At 28.5% G+C, this 19,820-nt stretch overlaps 1 protein-coding gene across 1 annotated transcript in view; it reads right to left on the bottom strand.

The window, feature by feature from the left end:
* The window catches only part of DAT (Dopamine transporter), a 45,881-nt gene extending 26,851 nt beyond the window's left edge, over positions 1-19,030 (bottom strand). Inside the window, exons 1-3 of the mRNA XM_064354781.1 lie at positions 18,884-19,030; positions 13,992-14,204; positions 1,190-1,324 (exon numbers count right to left, since the gene is read on the bottom strand). Of these exons, the coding sequence (XP_064210851.1) occupies positions 1,190-1,324; positions 13,992-14,163 (307 nt within the window). The 5' untranslated portion in view covers positions 14,164-14,204; positions 18,884-19,030. The remainder of the gene's footprint in view (positions 1-1,189; positions 1,325-13,991; positions 14,205-18,883) is intronic.
* Between the last annotated feature and the right edge of the window lie 790 nt (positions 19,031-19,820).

Below are 19,820 nucleotides of genomic sequence, written 5' to 3'. Positions count from 1 at the left end.
TGTATTACATATTTTTTGCAATCAAATGCTTTTTGGATAAATTTCGTTTTCTGCAAAAGTTAGGATAAAGGTAAGAATATTATTAACTCATCAAAAGAAAAAATTGTTTAAAAGTGAGCCAAAGACAAAACATTAGGTAGATACACAAAGTCAAATGATTTCATCCTTTTTAAAAATTTTTTTTATTTTTGGCAAGAAATTTTTTTAAATGAAGATTTTTAACAAAAGTGGTCCTTAAATCGTTGACTTTCATCCCAATAAGACGATTTCAGCATTTCCTAAACAAGGAATTGCTCTAAATAGACGTTTTCAAATAAATTGATGCTCAATTTGTTGTTTTTAAGCTGAGTAAGGCGATTTCAGCCTTTCTAAAATAGTTTATTGCCATTATTTCTGACTAGATCAAGCGTCCTAAAGCGATTCTCTTTTCAACAAAAAATTGTTCGAAACCGAGTGTAATATTGTTATTTTTGTCCTAAATGAGTTGTTTTCAACATTTATAAAGCGTTTTTTCGTTTCTAAACAAGAAATTTTTTGAAACAAACGTTTTTCGCAAAATTGGTGTTCAAATCGTCGTCTTTGATCAGAATAAACCGATTACAGCTTTTCTAAAGCTATTATTTTTGATTTTGAACTGAACATTACTTGCAATAAATATTTTTAACAAAACTGGAGTTGAAATTATTCTATATTTGAAAGTAGAAAAAATATTGGTTGTGGCGGAACGTGGAAACAACTTGGGCTGAAATCGTTGTTTATGTTCAAAAATAAGACGATTTCAGCCTTTTTCAATACATTTTTTTATTTTTACGCAAAGAATTGTTCAAAATAAACATTTTTAATTAAATGTTGTTGAAATCGTCGTTTATGACCAGAATTAAAACAATTTTTCTAAAGCAATTTTGTTTGTTTTTAAACAAACTGGTGTTTGATGTTTTGAAAAATTAGAAAAATTATTAAGGACCTAGTAAGTTCATACGAAAACTTTTAGCAAAATTTCAGTTGAAAACTTAAGTAAAAAGAAAGAAAATTTAATACACACCTACTATCTTTTCCGAAAACTCAAAACTGTATCAAAGGACAAATGCAAAAATGTTTAGAAATAATTTTCTGATGCTTTTTTATTTAACTATTAGTCTCAGTGTTAAAATGAGACAAAAATCTAGCAAAAAGTTTTATAATTCCTTACCTTTGAAGAGCGGACATAATCGACCCCAGCAGGTGATGGCCCCCTTTCTGTTGAATTGTCCCAATGCAAGTTCCATGTAAAATAATGGAATGCCCCCAATTACCAACATAATGCAGTAAGGGACCAAGAAAGCTCCTGAAAAAATAAGTTGAGCATTTAATGTCGCAGCGAATTACATAAATGCACCACTCGAACGTAATTTCACCAAAGAAAAAGAAAATTAAAGCACAGAGCCAACATTTTATTTCCTACTTTATTAATCGTTTTTTATTTCAGAACTAAAATTGCAAAGTTGACAAGTGGGTGTATTTGCGTATGAGAATTAGCTACCAACTTATACAGTGTATCGTTGTTACAACAGCCGGTGACACTAATGGCCCATGAAATTCAATTACATAATTATTGACATAGAAAGAGGCCAAGATTGGCACTTTAGTCTCTCGGTCGCTTCATTACATTGCTTCTGACTAATTAGCAGCTAACTATATTCTGCCCTGCAATCACAACTCGTGCCATGATTCGACAGGACTTATTTATTTATTGTTTAATTTTTTTAAATCAACAATTATTACGCAATAACTAAGAATTATGTACCGATTTCTAATGTACTTAATTAGCTAAAAATTTAATTATAAAAGTCTATAAATCTTGATCCTCTCTAAAGCGATTACAAGGCAGTTATTCACGTACCTTCTCCGTCTTTGATCCTCGCAATCGCTTTAGCTTTGTAATCGAATTATTTTGATATTCTATCGTGAGAAGGTTACTTTTATTCTTGGCTAAGAATAAAAATCTGCGTTAGCTACGACACAGACAAGTGACATTTTTTATATTTTTGTTGTAGGTTATTGTTACATTTACAATTTGTTTTTAACTTCATTTTAATTTTTTTAAATAACGACTTTTGTTTACTGTTTCTGATTGAAAAAGCTATTGATAATTTCATTTTTAATAATAGTAAAGTTATTAATTTTACTTTTCGACTATTGAAACAATAGTTGATAATATTTTTACTATTCAAAGATAAAATCTTTTGAGCAATCAAAACTGTTAGTGTTTTTGAAGAGACAATTTAAGGGTCTGTTGGATGCGTAAATAAAAAATAGGATGTTTCATTTAAAAATTTTTAGTTATTCAATTGCAACAACCCTCTTCATTTTTCTTCTTCTTGATTGCAGTGAGCTAAAACAAACTAGTACATCCTTAAAATTTGAACTTTCATCTATAAAATGGTGAAAGTCCTTTTCTAGGATTCTTATTTTTCATGAATATTTTTTTTAAAAAAGCCTGTTTTTATCACAAAAAAAACACTTTAGGATGTTTAAACTACATTATGGATAGGAGTAAAGAATTTAGGAAAAATAAAAACTATGTCAAATATTTACACTTTCAACAAAACAGATTTGTTTGATAATTTGATTTTTATTAATATTATAGATATTATTAGCAAAATTTTACTTTTTGACTACTAAAACTATAGTTAATAACATTTTTACTATTTAAAGATAAAATCTTTTGAGCAATCAAAACTATTAGTGTTTTTAAAAAGACAATTTAGGAGTCTATTGGATGCAAAAATAAAAAATAGGATGTTTATTTAAAAATTTTTAGTTATTCATTTGCAACAATCCTCTTCATTTTTCTTCTTCTTGATTGCTGTGAGCTAAAACAAACTAGTACATCCTTAAAATTTGAACTTTCATCTATAAAATGGTGAAAGTCCTTTTCTAGGATTCTTAGTTTTTATAAATATTTTTTAAAAAAAGCCTGTCTTTATCACAAAAAAAACACTTTAGAATGTTTAAACTACATTATGGATACGAGTGAGGAATTTAGGAAAAATAAAAACTTTGTCAAATATTTACACTTTCAACAAAACAGATTTGTTTGATAATTTGATTTTTATTAATATTAAAGATATTATTAGCAAAATTTTACTTTTTGACTACTGAAACAATAGTTAATAATATTTTTACTGTTTAAAGATAAAATCTTTTGAGCAATCAAAACTGTTAGTGTTTTTAAAAAGACAATTTAGGGGTCTGTTGGATGCGTAAATAAAAAATAGGATGTTTCATTTAAACAATTTTTGTTATTCATTTGCAACAATCCTCTTCATTTTTCTTCATCTTGATTGCTGTGAGCTAAAACAAACTAGTACATCCTTAAAATTCGAACTTTCATCTATAAAGTGGTGAAAGTCCTTTTCTAGGATTCTTAGTTTTTATGAATATTTTTTTAAAAAAGCCTGTCTTTATCACAAAAAAAACACTTTAGAATGTTTAAACTACATTATGGATACGAGTGAGGAATTTAGGAAAAATAAAAACTGTGTCAAATATTTACACTTTCAACAAAACAGATTTGTTTGATAATTTCATTTTTAATAATAGTAAAGTTATTATTAGCAAAATTTTAGTTTTCGACTACTGAAACAATAGTTAATAATATTTTTACTATTTACAGATAAAATCTTTTGAGTAATCAAAACTGTTAGTGTTTTTAAAGATACAATTTAGGGGTCTGTTGGATGCGTAAATAAAAAATAGGATGTTTCATTTAAAAATTTTTAGTTATTCAATTGCAACAACCCTCTTCATTTTTCTTCTTCTTGATTGCTGTGAGCTAAAACAAACTAGTACATCCTTAAAATTTGAACTTTCATCTATAAAATGGTGAAAGTCCTTTTCTAGGATTCTTAATTTTCATGAATATTTTTTTAAAAAAGCCTGTTTTTATTACAAAAAAAACACTTTAGGATGTTTAAACTACATTATGGATAGGAGTGAGGAATTTAGGAAAAATAAAAACTGTGTCAAATATTTACACTTTCAACAAAACAGATTTGTTTGATAATTTCATTTTTAATAATAGTAAAGTTATTATTAGCAAAATTTTAGTTTTCGACTACTGAAACAATAGTTAATAATATTTTTACTATTTACAGATAAAATCTTTTGAGTAATCAAAACTGTTAGTGTTTTTAAAGATACAATTTAGGGGTCTGTTGGATGCGTAAATAAAAAATAGGATGTTTCATTTAAAAATTTTTAGTTATTCAATTGCAACAACCCTCTTCATTTTTCTTCTTCTTGATTGCTGTGAGCTAAAACAAACTAGTACATCCTTAAAATTTGAACTTTCATCTATAAAATGGTGAAAGTCCTTTTCTAGGATTCTTAATTTTCATGAATATTTTTTTAAAAAAGCCTGTTTTTATTACAAAAAAAACACTTTAGGATGTTTAAACTACATTATGGATAGGAGTGAGGAATTTAGGAAAAATAAAAACTGTGTCAAATATTTACACTTTCAACAAAACAGATTTGTTTGATAATTTGATTTTTATTAATATTAAAGTTATTATTAGCAAAATTTTACTTTTTGACTACTGAAACAATAGTTAATAATATTTGTACTATTTAAAGATAAAATCTTTTGAGCAATCAAAACTGTTAGTGTTTTTAAAAAGACAATTTAGGAGTCTATTGGATGCGAAAATAAAAAATAGGATGTTTCATTTAAACAATTTTTGTTATTCATTTGCAACAATCCTCTTCATTTTTCTTCATCTTGATTGCTGTGAGCTAAAACAAACTAGTACATCCTTAAAATTCGAACTTTCATCTATAAAGTGGTGAAAGTCCTTTTCTAGGATTCTTAGTTTTTATGAATATTTTTTTAAAAAAGCCTGTCTTTATCACAAAAAAAACACTTTAGAATGTTCAAACTACATTATGGATACGAGTGAGGAATTTAGGAAAAATAAAAACTGTGTCAAATATTTACACTTTCAACAAAACAGATTTGTTTCAAGTTTCAAGATAAGTCCTCAAAAAAGGTGAGTTAGGAAAGTTTTCTAAAATCCGGTCTCAAAACAACATTTGTCTCTTATAAAATGAGACAAGAACTAAAAGATAAAACCAAGAAAATTGTCAATATTTTTTTATTTTACAGTGAAATCTCTGTATAAACCCCATATTAGAAGTATTGGTAGTGATAGTCATCTGAAAATTTGTGTACAACCATAATCTCTTAGGTCCCACTCAATGAAAATATTTTCAAGATGGTGACTCTTCCGGTTATACATGAAGTCGCTACCAACTTCCTTATTTTAAATGTAACGCTATGTTTTTCACTGCATTTTTGGATTAGTTATTTTAAGGCCATTTTTATCAGCTATTTCTATACCTAAGTTTAATCGTTTTCGAGGTTTTTAAGATTTTTTGAAATTTTTTTAATTTGTGCCTGTCACTTAAAAAATCGATAACTCTCTTAGTTTTTGAGATTTTGAAATCATATTTGAAGAATTAAAAGAGAAAGCCTATATCTGTTCTTCAATTTGTTCAAAATTGGAAACAAAGTTAATAAACCCAAAAATTTTCAGGTAAAATTTGAACAGCTTCAAGTACCCATAACTCATTTTTTTCAAATAGGATGTCTCAATTTTTAATTTACTAGATGGAGAAGAATTTTTTTCTGCATCGATCTGTATTAGTATTCTCTATAGCTGTCTGTGATAATTTTCAAGTTATGTTTTTTTTTGACATTGTAGAAAATTTCTTAATAACCAAAACTATTTTTGCATAGTTTGCCATAAAAACATAATTTTGTTCAAAACTTTTGTCTGTCCTGTAAAAGCAAAACCAAAAAAAAATTAAAAATGTTTTTTTATAAAAAAGTTTTTATTTATGAAATATGCACTAAAAAGTAGAAAATAACGTTTTTCTATCAGAGAAGAATATTTTTGCTTACAAATTAAAATTCTAACATTTATAAAAGCTTTGGAAACAGTGTTCAATTCAAGAAAGTAATTCTGTAATTATGTACTGTACTGTAAAAGTCAGCCCGCGATGGGTACCGATTCAGACGGTGAGGGCGACAGCTCCAAAAATAACACTCGAAACTCTAATAATTGCAAAATTTGCGAAGAGAAAGTCCGTTCTGGCAGTGGTATAAAGTGCAACAGACCCAAATGTTCGGTAGTTTTGCATTCAAAGTGCTTTGAAATGCTGGCAAAAGTAGTTTTTGTTGATCGTCAATCGTGGATGTGTAAAGAATGTGTCGGGAAGTGCAAGGACAATCCAAATACTGAACTAAAGTTACTGAAAATTCAAAATGAAGGTTTAATACGTGAAAAACAGCTTCTAGAAAAACTCCTTGCTGAAATGGAATACTCTAGTCAGCTTATGAAAGATAAAATCGAAGATTATCAAAATGTCATTGAAGGTTTAAATCGCGATACGATATCGAGTAAAAACTCGGCTTCATGTTCTTATAGCAGCGCGTTGAAAAAATCTAAATCGAACCATTCTTCAGCTGATGTGCTTATATTAAAATCGTCTGATCAAAATAAAAATAGTGCTCAAATCGAGAAAGATATTAAAAATATGTGCAACGAATCCGATTTAAAAATAAATGTAAATGGTACAAAGCATATAAAAAGTGGTTTATTAATAAATTGTGAAAACAAAGAGTCCTTGAGCAAATTAAAGGACTTAGTTTCTTCGAAAGGCAACTCATCCTACACAGCTTCAGTACCTGGTAAATTTAACCCTCGTCTAAAAATTTATAATGTTCCTGCTGAAGATGCAACTCAACCTGGGCTTGTAGAAGATATTATCTCTAGAAATGATCTTAATGCTTCCATTGAGGATATTAAAGTAGTTGCCAAAATCAAAAACAAAAAAGATTATAACATTATTATTGAAGTTACACCGTTTCTCTTTAAAAATATTATCGAAAGGGGTTCGCTATATATCGGTTGGCATAAATCTAATATAGCTGAATGTTTCAACTTAATAAAATGCTACAAATGTTGCAAATACGGTCATACCAAGAACAAATGTACTTCACAAGTAGCTATCTGTCCCAAATGTAGCGGATCCCACGAAATGAAAGATTGTGAAACAGAAAGATTATGTTGTCCAAATTGTACATTCTCAAATTCTCGGTTTAAATTGCAATTAACTACTGATCATACAGCAAATGATTTATCTTGTCATACGTATCAACACAAATTGAATCTTGTAAAGCAAAAGACTAATTATTGTTAACTAATATTAAAATTTATAATTTTATTTTTTTTTCTCCTCTTATTTTATTCTCTTTTATGGATCACAACTTTAAAATTGCTCATGTGAATGCTAGATCTTTATTTACTGGCTTTGATGCTTTTAGAGATAGTATTCTAGAGAATGATTTTGATATAATGGGTGTGTCAGAAACTTGGTTGACAAGTCAGTTGCCGTCGCAAGCGGTTGACGTACCGGGTTTCAAATTATTAAGACAGGACCGTGTCGCTAGACGGGGTGGTGGTGTAGCTGCATATATTAGAGAAAATATTTCATCTAAAATAGTTGAAAATATAAAAAGTCCTACAGAAATTGAATGTTTATTAGTAGAAATTAAAACCACATTTTGTCATTTTCTTTTGGGGGTTATCTATCGCAGCCCCTCAACTAATATTGGTGTTCTCACGGAGTTTCTAGAAGAGTTATTACCTACTTTACTTCTAAAATATGAAAAATTAATTTTCTTAGGTGACTTAAATATTGACCATACTTTCGAAAACAATGTAATAGATATTTTTGGGTCTTACGATTTTACTCAAATTATTAGTGAACCGACACGTATCTCCAAAACTAGTCAAAAAATTCTAGATGTCATTTATACCAATTTTCCAGATAAGATTATTGCTTCTGGAACTTTAAATGCAGACATTTTTTCCGATCACTGCATCATACACTGTACCTTAAAAGTAAAAGTCACTTTAAACTCCTTAACTTATGTTACCTATAGAGATTACAAATATTTTTTAAAATCCTGCTTCCTCCAAGATTTACAAAATTTAAACTGGGATGATATTTTTTATATAAATGATATTGAATCCAAGTTATACCTTTTTAATTACAATGTTATAAAATTGTTTGACAAACATGCTCCTCTGGTTACTAAAAAACTTACAAAAAAATTCTCACCCTGGTTAACAGAAAATATTAAGAAACTTATGAAAAAAAGAGATGTATCTTTAACCAAATTTAAACTAACTAAACTCGATGCTGATTGGGAAGCATATCGCCAACTTCGAAATTTTTGTGTCTCTGCAATTAAAAAAGAAAAAGCAGCCTTTCTAAATAAAATTAACAATAATAATAAAATGTTATGGAAAACATTAAATAAATTTGGTTTGAGATCTCGTGAGAACACCCATATTCCTTCACATTTAAACGATGTTAACAAAATCAATGATTATTTCTTATCTGTTTTTAATTCAAATCCTCCCCATGATCAAACACTTAATTATTACCTTCAAAACACTTATAGTAAGGAATTTAAATTTTCACTTCAGCTACCTACCGTAAATGAAATCCATGATATAATTTTTGACCTTCAGTCAAACGCTACAGGTTTTGATGGAATAAATGCCAAGATGCTAAAGTTTTGCAGTCCATTTATTGATAAATATATAACTCACATTCTAAACTGTTGTTTAGAATCTGGTTACTATCCTGTTTATTGGAAAATTACTCTCGTAAAGCCGTTACCAAAAGTAAGCGAACCTCAAAATTATAGTGATCTCAGACCTATTAGTATTATTTCAACCTTATCGAAAATACTTGAAAAAGTAATTTTTAAACAACTTTATACTTTCGTCACTTCCCATAATATTCTTCCACCTTCACAATCTGGTTTTAGAAAAAGTTTTAGTACTAATACATCATTGACAAATATTTTAGACAATATAATTAGGAATACGGATAATGGCTTAAATACAGCATTGATATCACTTGACTTTTCAAAAGCTTTTGACACCATAAATCATGCATTGCTATGTGCTAAACTAAAATTTTTAGGCTTTGATGCAAGTTGTTTAAGATTTTTTTTTCATTACTTAAATGGACGTACCCAAATGGTTCAACTTAATAATTTATTATCATACCGCGGAGCAGTTACATCAGGTGTACCCCAAGGCTCTGTTTTAGGACCCTTATTGTATCTGTTATATACTTTTGACATAGCAAACTCTATTCAACATTCAACCATTCATGCATTTGCTGATGATACGCAATTAGAGTACTCTTTTAAGCGCAGCACAGTTGTTGAGGCAAATCGTTGTCTCAATTTTGATCTAGAAGGTATTCAGACTTATTCATTTACTCACAATCTGAAGCTTAATGATGAAAAGTGTTCCTTTATAGTTTTCGGACCTAAATTTGATGATAGTAATCTCGTATCGACTCTCAACATACATTGCGGAAAATCTAAATTAAAGCTTGTCAAAAGTGTAAAACTACTGGGGGTAGTCTTTGATCAAGACTTACGTTTTAAAAATCATGTCTCTCTCTTAGTGAAAAAAAGTTATGTGTGTCTGAGACAGCTTTATCAGAATTTTAATATAATAAATTTCAAATTAAGAAAAAAACTATGTGAAATGCTTGTTTTACCGATTATAAATTACTGTCTCACTGTTTTTTATCCTTGTCTTGACTCTAGTTATAAATACCGTTTACAAAAAATTCAAAATAACTGCTGTAGATTCATTTTCAAATTAAAAAAATATGATCATATTTCTGTTAAAATTAAACAAATAAATTGGTTAAAACTCGACCTTCATTTTCAATATCTGATGGCTGTCTTGGTTCACTCTACTCTGTCTACGTCAACACCTCCTTATCTAAAGAAAAAACTTGTACATCGCCGATCTCTGCACAGTGCTAATTTACGTCATGTTTCTCGCTTGTCCATGCCCTGTTTCCGTACAGCCTTGTTCCAGAGGTCTTTTAGTTATAATGCTGTTGTTATTTATAACAATATAGAAAATATTTTTAAATCAAAGCCAGTAAACTTCTTTAAAAAACAAATCAAATTTAAATTTCTGTTACTTTAATGATTATTCTTCTTTTGCTAATACTGTTTTTTCTCTTTTTCACAATCTTATTTTCTGTCTATATTAAGAATGTTTCTATTACTTTTATACCTGTTAATTTACATTTTAAGAATTTTTTCTTTTTTTTTTTGTTATTTTCTCTTTGCCTCTATTTGTATTTTTTGTTATGTAATTTAAACTTTTTGTTATATGCGAGGTTAAGTGGAGTAGCATTAGCTAGACTTCGCCTCCTCAGTTTTTACTTAAATAAAGGCATTTATTATTATTATTATTACTTATAATTATAACATCACCGTCACCAAAGCTTTTATACATTGTAGAATCCTAATTTGTAAGCAAAAAATTTTCCTCTGATAGAAAAACATTATTTTTAACCTTTTAGTGCATTTTTCATAAATGAAAGCTTTTTTCTAAAAAAACATTTTTTTTATTTATTTCTTTTTAGTCTTTACTTACTCTAAACGTCTTTTTCCCTGAGAGTTAGTTTCTCTATATTAATGTAACACCATTATTTTCCTGACTTGTGCAAACTTGTTTAGCGGTATGTAATAGAAAACAGCTGTTAGCATTTGACACCACATCCTAACTTCTGTTCTATGTCTATTGTCCAAAATAAATGCATTTAAAAAAATCATAAACATAAACGTAATGAAAACTCCTTTGTAAACATAACCTAAAATTTTAAAACCCCATTTAACCCCTTTAGAGGGTAATTAGCTATATAGAATTTGCATTGTCACGCAGATTAAGTATGCGAAATTTCAATTCATTGGGACAACAGGAACTCTCTTAAATTTGACTTCGAAAATATGAAACAGACAGACAAACAACAAAGCAAGTTACATAAAAGCTTTTAATAAATTCATTGTATATTGCTTTAAAATTTGTTAATTTCTTACATTTTTTTTCGTTACAATGGCAACCTAAGAGAAAAGGCCTATAGCTAATGAATTGCTCAATTTCAACAAAGAGTTATTGTAACTTGAAAACAATTAAACATAAGTATAGGGAATCCTAATACAGATTGATGCAGAATTAAATTCTCTACGATTTAATGAAATAAAATGTGTGGTATTTCATTTGAAAAAATCGAGTTATAGGTGCTTAATGTTCTGAAAACTTAACTTTAAACATTTAGAGTTTGTTATTCGTTTTTAATAATTTGAAAACACCAAAGGAAAGATCTAGGCTCCCTCTCTCGAATAAGCTACAAAATACTTTCAAATTTTTTAAAATGGCAGAGTTATCGATTTTTGAACAGAAAGACTCAAATTAAAAAAAAACTACTCGTAAACGGCTAAATTTAGGTATAGGGAAAGCTTATAAAAACTACCTTAAAAATAACTCTGATACCTAATCTAAAAACGCATTCAAAAATATACCTTTCCATTTGAAATAAAGAAGTTGATAGCGACTTTTGGTACAACCGGAAGTGTCACCCTCTTGGAAATTTTTTGGTTGACCTGGACCTAAGAGATTATGGTTGTATACAAATTTTCAGATAACTATCATTCTTTATTAGAACTATCAATACTTCTAATGTGGGGTTTAGACAAAACACCCTGTATAAATTAAAGTATCTGTTGTCACAAAAAATCGAGTTACCGAGGTTTAGAGATATAGAATATTGTTTTTTATACTCCTATATCGTTTTATTTAACAATTTTAAAATTAACAAACCAAAAAAAAACAATTAATTTGCAAAATACATAAATAAACATAAATTTTTGGTACTCGTACTTATGTTCAACTTAATATTTTTTCTTGAAAATTTTGTAAAATTTGATATCTTGAATTGTCAACCTCTAAAAAATAAAAGTTTTCATTTCTCAGTTTAAATCAGTTTTTTCTCGGAATGAAATACTCAAGTTATTTAATAATAATAATAATAATAATAATAATTTAAATACATAACACATGATAGGAAATATCAGTGTAAGAAAAAATTTTCTAAAGGCGTATTCATATATTCTTCTAATGAATAAAAACAAAAGTGTAACAGACATTTTTTAATAATATACTTAAATTTCAGTGCGGTCAAATTTTTTATGCTGTTGGGAAGTTTATTATAAATTTTCACGTCAAATGTATTTTTTTACTAGTTTCCAAACGACAATACGGAAGTTTCATTAGACTGGCTGATCTAGTATTATAATCATGTGTATCCGACAGTAAAGAAAATTTATTTCTGAGTTTATGTATTTCTACAACTGTGTACAATATAAATAAACATGGAAGAGGCAGAACTCGGTACATCTTGAATATTGGCCGACAGTGAGCATTGAAGGACAGCCTGCAATGATGCGCATAATTTTTTTCTCCATTATAAAATTTTTTATGGAATGTCCACAGTTTCACCACAAAGTTACTCCGTATGCTATTTGAGACTGGACTAGGGCATGGTATGCTATTAACAGTGTGTTGACGTATACTGATTTTTTAAATTTATTAAATAAAATCACATAAGTGGCAAGCTTAGAGGTAAGGGCATCTACGTGGTGAGACCAGTTGAGTCTATTATCTATGTGAATTTCCAGGAGCTTTATACTATTGATCTTTTCGTTTTTAATTTTTTTAGATATTATTAGTTGTTGAGTTTTTTATCTCGATTTATCTGTAAACTGTTGCCATTGTACCAATCTTCCGCTTTATTCAATGAAACTTTCGTTAAATCTTTTAAATTTTCTATATTTGTGCTAATATTAGTAATGGAGGCATCATCAGCATACATCAATAAACCCGGAAGGCCCATATTATAGAACATGTCATTCACATAAATAATAAACAGAACCGGCTCCAGCACCGATCCTTGAGGGACTCCCCTTGCAGATTCTTTAAACGAAGATAATTCGTGATTCAGCAAAACACATAGTGGTCTATTTGACAAACAGGACTTAAAAAACGATAGAAATCGTCCTCTAATTCCATAATGATATAATTTTACCAGTAAGCACTCGTGGTTGAGACAATCAAAAGCTTTGCTTAAATCACAAAAAGTTATAGCGGTCAGGTGTCCATTATCAAGGGCTTCAGTAGTATAATCAACAATCTTTCGAACCACATCTATCGTTGAATGTTTAGTTCTAAAGCCATGCTGCGAGCTATGAAATAAAGAAAATTTTTCAAAGTAATTAACTAAGCGCTTTTTCACTAGTTTTTCAAAAAGCTTTCCTAATGTTGGTATCAGTGCAATAGGTCTATAGTTATCCGGGTTGTTAACCCAATTTTTTTTATGTACGGGAATAATTTTAGATTTTTTGAACATATCTGGGAATACTCCTTCACTGAAAGGCTCCGAATATTTTCTAAAACAAGAAGAAATTTATCGTACGTTTTGTGTTTACATTTAAAGTTATGTGACGCTATTACGTTAACTTCCTTTTTCTTATATTTACTCGATAATCACGTTAATTAAACGGTATTTATGCTTTTATAAAGTTGTGGTCTTACATTTACAATTTAGCGTGTTTATGTGCATAACTTTTTTTTGTCAAGTGGCACGTCGTCTGAAAGAGCAATGTACTATCTGTTTTTTGAATATTTTCAAAGCATACGTGATAAAAAATTAAAATTAACTTTATTGCAGTAAAACCGCTCAACAACGGACACCGATGGGGAATCTTTAATTGTCCGTTGTGAAGAGGTGTCCACTAATGGGAGGTTTTGTTACTATACGGGTAACTGGTATTTATTTTGTTAAATGTTATTTTAATGTTTTTTTTTGTTATTACCCGAATGAAAATAGTAAATAAAAATGTCAGTTGTGTCATTGAAAAAAATAAAATCGGCCTGTTTGTTTTTTTTTAATTGAATTGAATTTTGTGCGTTTCTTTTGGTTTGGTGAAACGTTTAGAAAAACTTTGTGAGTTGAACGCTTAAGGTTTTATAAAGTAATTTCCTGCCTGAACTTACCACCGCCATTCTTGTAGCACAAATAAGGAAATCTCCAAACATTAGCCAAGTCGACAGCAAAACCGATGACCGAAAGCAGGAAGTCGACCTTCTTGCCCCAGGTCTCGCGGTTATCCGTCGTCACAGATGCCTCGACGGTCCGGGTATTTCTTAAAATCTCCTTAGATAACATCCTGGCTTGGAGGTTCCAGGCGATTTAGTGTCCCGTGAACACTGAACAAAAATACAATTAAAGAAAAAAATTATGAAAATGTATTGCTTTATATACTTTCACACAATTTAGTATTTAGTTATACTATTAGCTGTTTCAAAAATATAAAAACGCAAACGTTGCATTTTACCGAATTATTTTTTTCAAAAAAGATTGATAAAATGTAAAATAGTTATTAATGATTAGATCTTTCATTGAAAGGATAAATTATATTCGCTGTTATTTTTTTGAAGTTCATGAATAATTTATAACTGCTACCTTTTTATAGTTTTGAAACAGCTAATAAAAGTGCAGAAATTTATGGTTGGTCCAAACTTTTTTTAAATTGATTTTTTAACTTATCTTCCAACATTTGAATAAGTACTCTGAATGGCAAATTAATTTTTTTTACATAAATTAATAGCTACCAGAATAAGCTCAAAACCAAATATCAGTGACTATTTTCCTCATCATGTGAATATTTTAAGTTAAACAATTCGGGCTAATAATAGTTATTAATAATACGAGAGCTTAAAGTTCGAGGGCTGTCGTTATGCAACGAGCGTATGCGAGTGCATACCTAGACACACGAGAACTTTGAGCGTTTTCGTATCAGACTTATTAATTTTTTTTCGTTGAAACATTTTAATTTAAAACACGTTGCTGTGGGAAAACGTGTTTTAAAATAGTGTTTTTAATGTAGGATTCAGATATTAAAATGAAAGCGCTTATAAATGTTACCTACAAAAAATAATTATTAAATATATTACTATTAAAATGCATTTAATGATTTTTTTATTACTTTTATTATGAAATTTTCTTTGAGAAATACAAATACAAATTTGAATATTTCAGAAGCACTTGGGCTATATCTGCTGATTATCTATCTAATGTTTTTTCTCAAGTTTTTACTTCACTGTATTTAACCTTTTCCTCTTTTGTAGGGATAAATTTATAATTCTTTTTCAATCCTTCTAATTAATACGATCTACACAAAGTCAAATACAGGACATTTTATTACAAGCATTTAATCTGGTATTGGCATGATTTAATAAAAAATTTTTTAAAAAAAAGTAGTCATTGGGTGGAAAGAGAGCAAATGTACAGAAACTACCTTGAAAATTTCAGCAAAATTTTTGAAACCATTGTTTTGGTAAAAAAATGATTTGGGCAATTTCCTAGTGTATTTGATGAATTGTATTAGACAGAGAAGTGTTCGAAATCAATTTATTTTAACTAAATTAGTATAGTCAGTCTTTAAAGCGATTTTTATTCGTTTTTAGACAAGAAACGGCTGAAAATTGAGTGCATTTTACTAAACTTTTATTGAAATAGTCGTTTCTGACCAGAATGGAACAACTTCAGCTTTTATAGACGTTTCTTTTTCTGTTTTTTTTAAGGAATTCCTCAAAATAAACGTATTCAACTAAACTAGTCTTAATTCGGTGATTTCTAACAGAATAAGGCGATTTCAGCCTTTCTAGCACAATTTTTTAATTTTTAAGAAAAAACTTAAAAAAATGAACGTTTTTGACAAAACCAGAGTGTTGAAATCGTAGTTTTTGATCAGAAAAAGACAAATCCAGTCTTACTAGAACGAATGTTTTCGTTTTATAGCAACAATTTTTTTTTAATAAACGTTTTTAACCTAAACTGGTATTAAAATAGATGTTTGTGACCAAAAGAAGACGATTTCAGCCTTTTTAAAGCAATTTTATCTTGTCTTTAGGTAGGTAATTATTGAAAATGAACGTTTTTACAAAACTGGTTTTGAAATCGTCTTTTGTGAGTTTTATGAGAAGATTTCAATTTTTCTATTTTAAAAATTCATTAAAAATGAAAGTTTTCAATTAAATTGGTTAAAAGCTTTTTTTCTGAAGCCATTTCTTTGTTTTTGTTGGAGAAATCAAATGCTTTCAACTAAAATAATGCAAACATTTAGATTTTTGGTCTGAATACGTTCATTTCAAACTTACTAAAGCAAATTTTTGATTTTTAAGCAAAGGTTTGTATTTCCGATATTTGGCTTAAAATATTTTTTAAGCCGCCAAATGCAAATACTAAATACAAATAAAGTCCAAATTGTTTCAGATAGAACACATTATACAGGATGCTCAAAAACTGGCGCACCAACTCAGTGGTACGTTATTGAGAAGCAAGTGCAGATTACGGGAAAAATGTAGAAAAAATTTCTAAAGTCATATTTTAAAAAATCTGGAGCTACAAACTTATTGTGTTAACTTCTTTAGTTTTCATTATTTTTTTGGGTTTTTATGTTTCATACCAGGTAATCATTCCGTAACAAAACGATGAATAATTATTTTTAAATTTATTATCAGATTTTAGCAGTTTTTTTAATTTAAAAAAATTAAAATCCATCCAAAAAATCACAATATGTTGATATGCCAACAATGGAAATTATTTTCTAGGAAACCGTTTGAAAAATAATTTATTTTTATTGTTGCTCAAATTCTATTACGATCATGACTGTTAGACAACGTTGCCACATATCATTAATCTAAAATCCGTTATTTATCAATAACTTTAATACAAAGAATTTTTTTACCCTTTTTACCTTTATTTGTAACCAGTTCTCTATCACACACCATTGAGTTGGTGCGCCAGTTTTTGAGCACGCTGTATTCTGAAGAAAATGGAAATATTCCATTGAAACAAATTTTGGATTTTACTTGTTTACCTAAATAAATAAATTTAAAGATAAAAAACAATGTTTCTTTCTTAACCTAATAAAATCATTAATCCGTAATATAATATATGGCTGTGCATTTAGGCAACTACTATATTTTGTATGTTGTAACTTGTAAGTATGTATGTAGAGATGTGAATATTTTATATATACTATTTTTTATAATATTCCAAAAAATTTTGACAATTTGTAATTTTTTTATCAGTTTTTATACAATGTGCTCAAAAATGGATGTTCATCAAGTTGACTATGAAATTCAAATTCATTGTGCCGCTTTTTCCAAATAACTGTTGCAGTTTTGCTGTCAAATTTTTTAATTTTGCATTTTTCGGCGCAGTTGTTTCAAGAGTAAGGTTTGTTTTGATTCGTGTTTTACATTTCCCTGATTTTTGTTGTTGTGTATTCTTTCGTTTTTGGATTCGAAGCTTTTTGCATTATTTTGACGGCATTCACAATTTAAATTAAGCGGCACATTACGTTCAAATTTCATAGATGACTTGATTAACAACCATTTTTGAACACATTCTAGTTCTATGTTTTTTTTTAATGTTTTTCATGTTTGTAGATTGAGTGATTAATTTACACGTATATTTTCGTGTCATACTAAAAGTCTAATTATTATAACAATTTTTAAATACAGACATACTTTAAAATAATTTGCATTTCCTCATTTCACTTGAAAATAATAAATAAATTAGACTTTGGTAGTAGACAAAAAACAATTGTTAAAACATTGTACTAACTTAGTAGTTATTGATTGACCAAATTCTATTGAGACGAATAGGCAAATTTTTTCTACCAAAATTTTATCTTTTACTTTTTTTGTATCTACTTACTGATGCCAAACTAGAATATTAATCAAAAAAAATACAATTCCCTGAAGTTAATTTTCATTAATTAAAAATTAATGTTTACGGTCAGAATTAAGTGACGTCACGGGCTATTGTTTCAGGTTTGGAAATCTTTGTAAACTCCTAAAATCGAAGCTTTTTGACTAATTTTTGATTTTTTGATATTTGAAGAGTGAAGAAAACAAAAAAGAAATTTTGAGTTTTTTACCAAAAAACAGAATGATTTTTTTCGAAAATAAATGGATCAGTGTTTGTTACAGTATTTTATTCAGACCTATAGTAATTTATTATTAGTAAAAAAATACGTAATTAAAATATATTTCTAAAAACATGTAATTTTTCTGATTTTATTATTTTAAGTGGTTATAACAATAACATTATGCGTTGAATTGTCTGTCTAAAAATAAGTCAATGCATTTCAACGTTTTCAGGTATTGAAAGTATACAAAAGGCGCATATAATACGAGCTTTATTTGTTAGTTTTTAAATCAATTTGCTCAATTAACTGTTTCAGTTTCACTCTATACATAATAATAATTAAAAAATATGAAGTTGAAAGTGTTTGTTAAATAACGAATTTTAAATAATAAAATAATGTGAACCATACTCACAGATTTGAATTATTTTTCAGTTTTAGGACCCAATATTTTACCGTAGATTACCGTCCCGAAACTATTCCTAGTTTTACGATCAGCCACGAACATATTTCACTCCAAAGAAGTTAAAAACTGGTGATGGAATCAACTCGTAAATAAATTGAAATGACGCCAAAATTAATAAGCACTAATATTTTAATATACCTGTTTCTGAACTGAAAAGGTTTCAATAAAGTTGATGACAGTTGATCGATTAATCACCAAAGTACAGGGTGTTATATTTTCAAGGATGCTTCTAAAGCACAAAGGACTTGTTCCTGCACACGACATATGTCATAATTATTGGAATCGCACGTGAAGTACACTTTTAACTCAATCGATTAGTTATTAATACCATCAGCACGGGACAAGAAAAATTAACACACTTCCAAACAACAATTTCTTTAAACTTGTCAACAACTTCCACTTCCCACGTTACCATTAATAAATGTAATAGTAGTCTTGTTTTTACCACAATTATGCAATTTAAAGGCGAAAGAAAGACTTACCGATGAGGAAGTGATGTCAGCATCTCCAGCTAACGCCACAAGGTGTAGATGAGGGCGAAACTCGAATCGCTCTGTCCCATGCGAACTCTTCGCTGACAACAACCCAAGTCCACAACTCTGGAGGCGCAACCCCAAAATCGCTGCTTTTTCCTCTTGTTTCATTAACACCGCATGCGTCGCGACAGGCCATCAAGCTCTTCATCCCACCTATAGTAATAATAATAATAATTTATTCGTTCAAATAACTATTTTGTAGAAAATTTTATGAGCTTTAATTTTGGTGAAAAGACAAAAATTGATAGGAGTAACAGTTTTCGAGATATAAGCAGAAAACCATAAAAAAAACTGCTTTAACCTATTCCCCCTCCTCGAGCTCGTCCTCCAACATCAGGAAATTTTGATATACGTCTACCCAAGTGTAGAGAAATGTTTAAAAAAAAACTCCAACTCTCTATAAAATTATTTGACCGATTTTTATAATTTGACTGGGGTAATAATCATATTAATAACAATAACATTAATAATAATAATACTAATAGTACTAAATTTGCTTACATAAGCTACAATAGCTTTTTATGTATTATATGAGTGTTTTTTAATTTATAAGCAAAGGTTCATCTGTGAACAGATATTCTCGGTAGTCATTTTTTTAGTTTTAAAGCGAGAAATTGCCTAATAAATAGAATACATTTTCTCTCAAAAATAATTTGGGTAGAATATATAAAAATCAGAATAATTTAATTAATTATTATTAATCAATTAATGTAATTAATAATGTTTAAATTATTAAGATTAAACCGATTGAGAGAGGTTGGTAAATAAAAATAAAGATTATTGATAAAGTTATATTTGAAGATTTAATTAAAGTTACAGTTTTTTTTTGGTTTTTTGCTCATATCTCGAAAACAGTTACTCCTATAAATTTTTATCTTTCTAC

The sequence above is a fragment of the Tribolium castaneum genome, chromosome 2 (assembly GCF_031307605.1).
Source record: "Tribolium castaneum strain GA2 chromosome 2, icTriCast1.1, whole genome shotgun sequence".
NCBI classification, from domain to species: domain Eukaryota; kingdom Metazoa; phylum Arthropoda; class Insecta; order Coleoptera; family Tenebrionidae; genus Tribolium; species Tribolium castaneum.
This window is presented reverse-complemented; position numbering and strand designations above follow the sequence as displayed.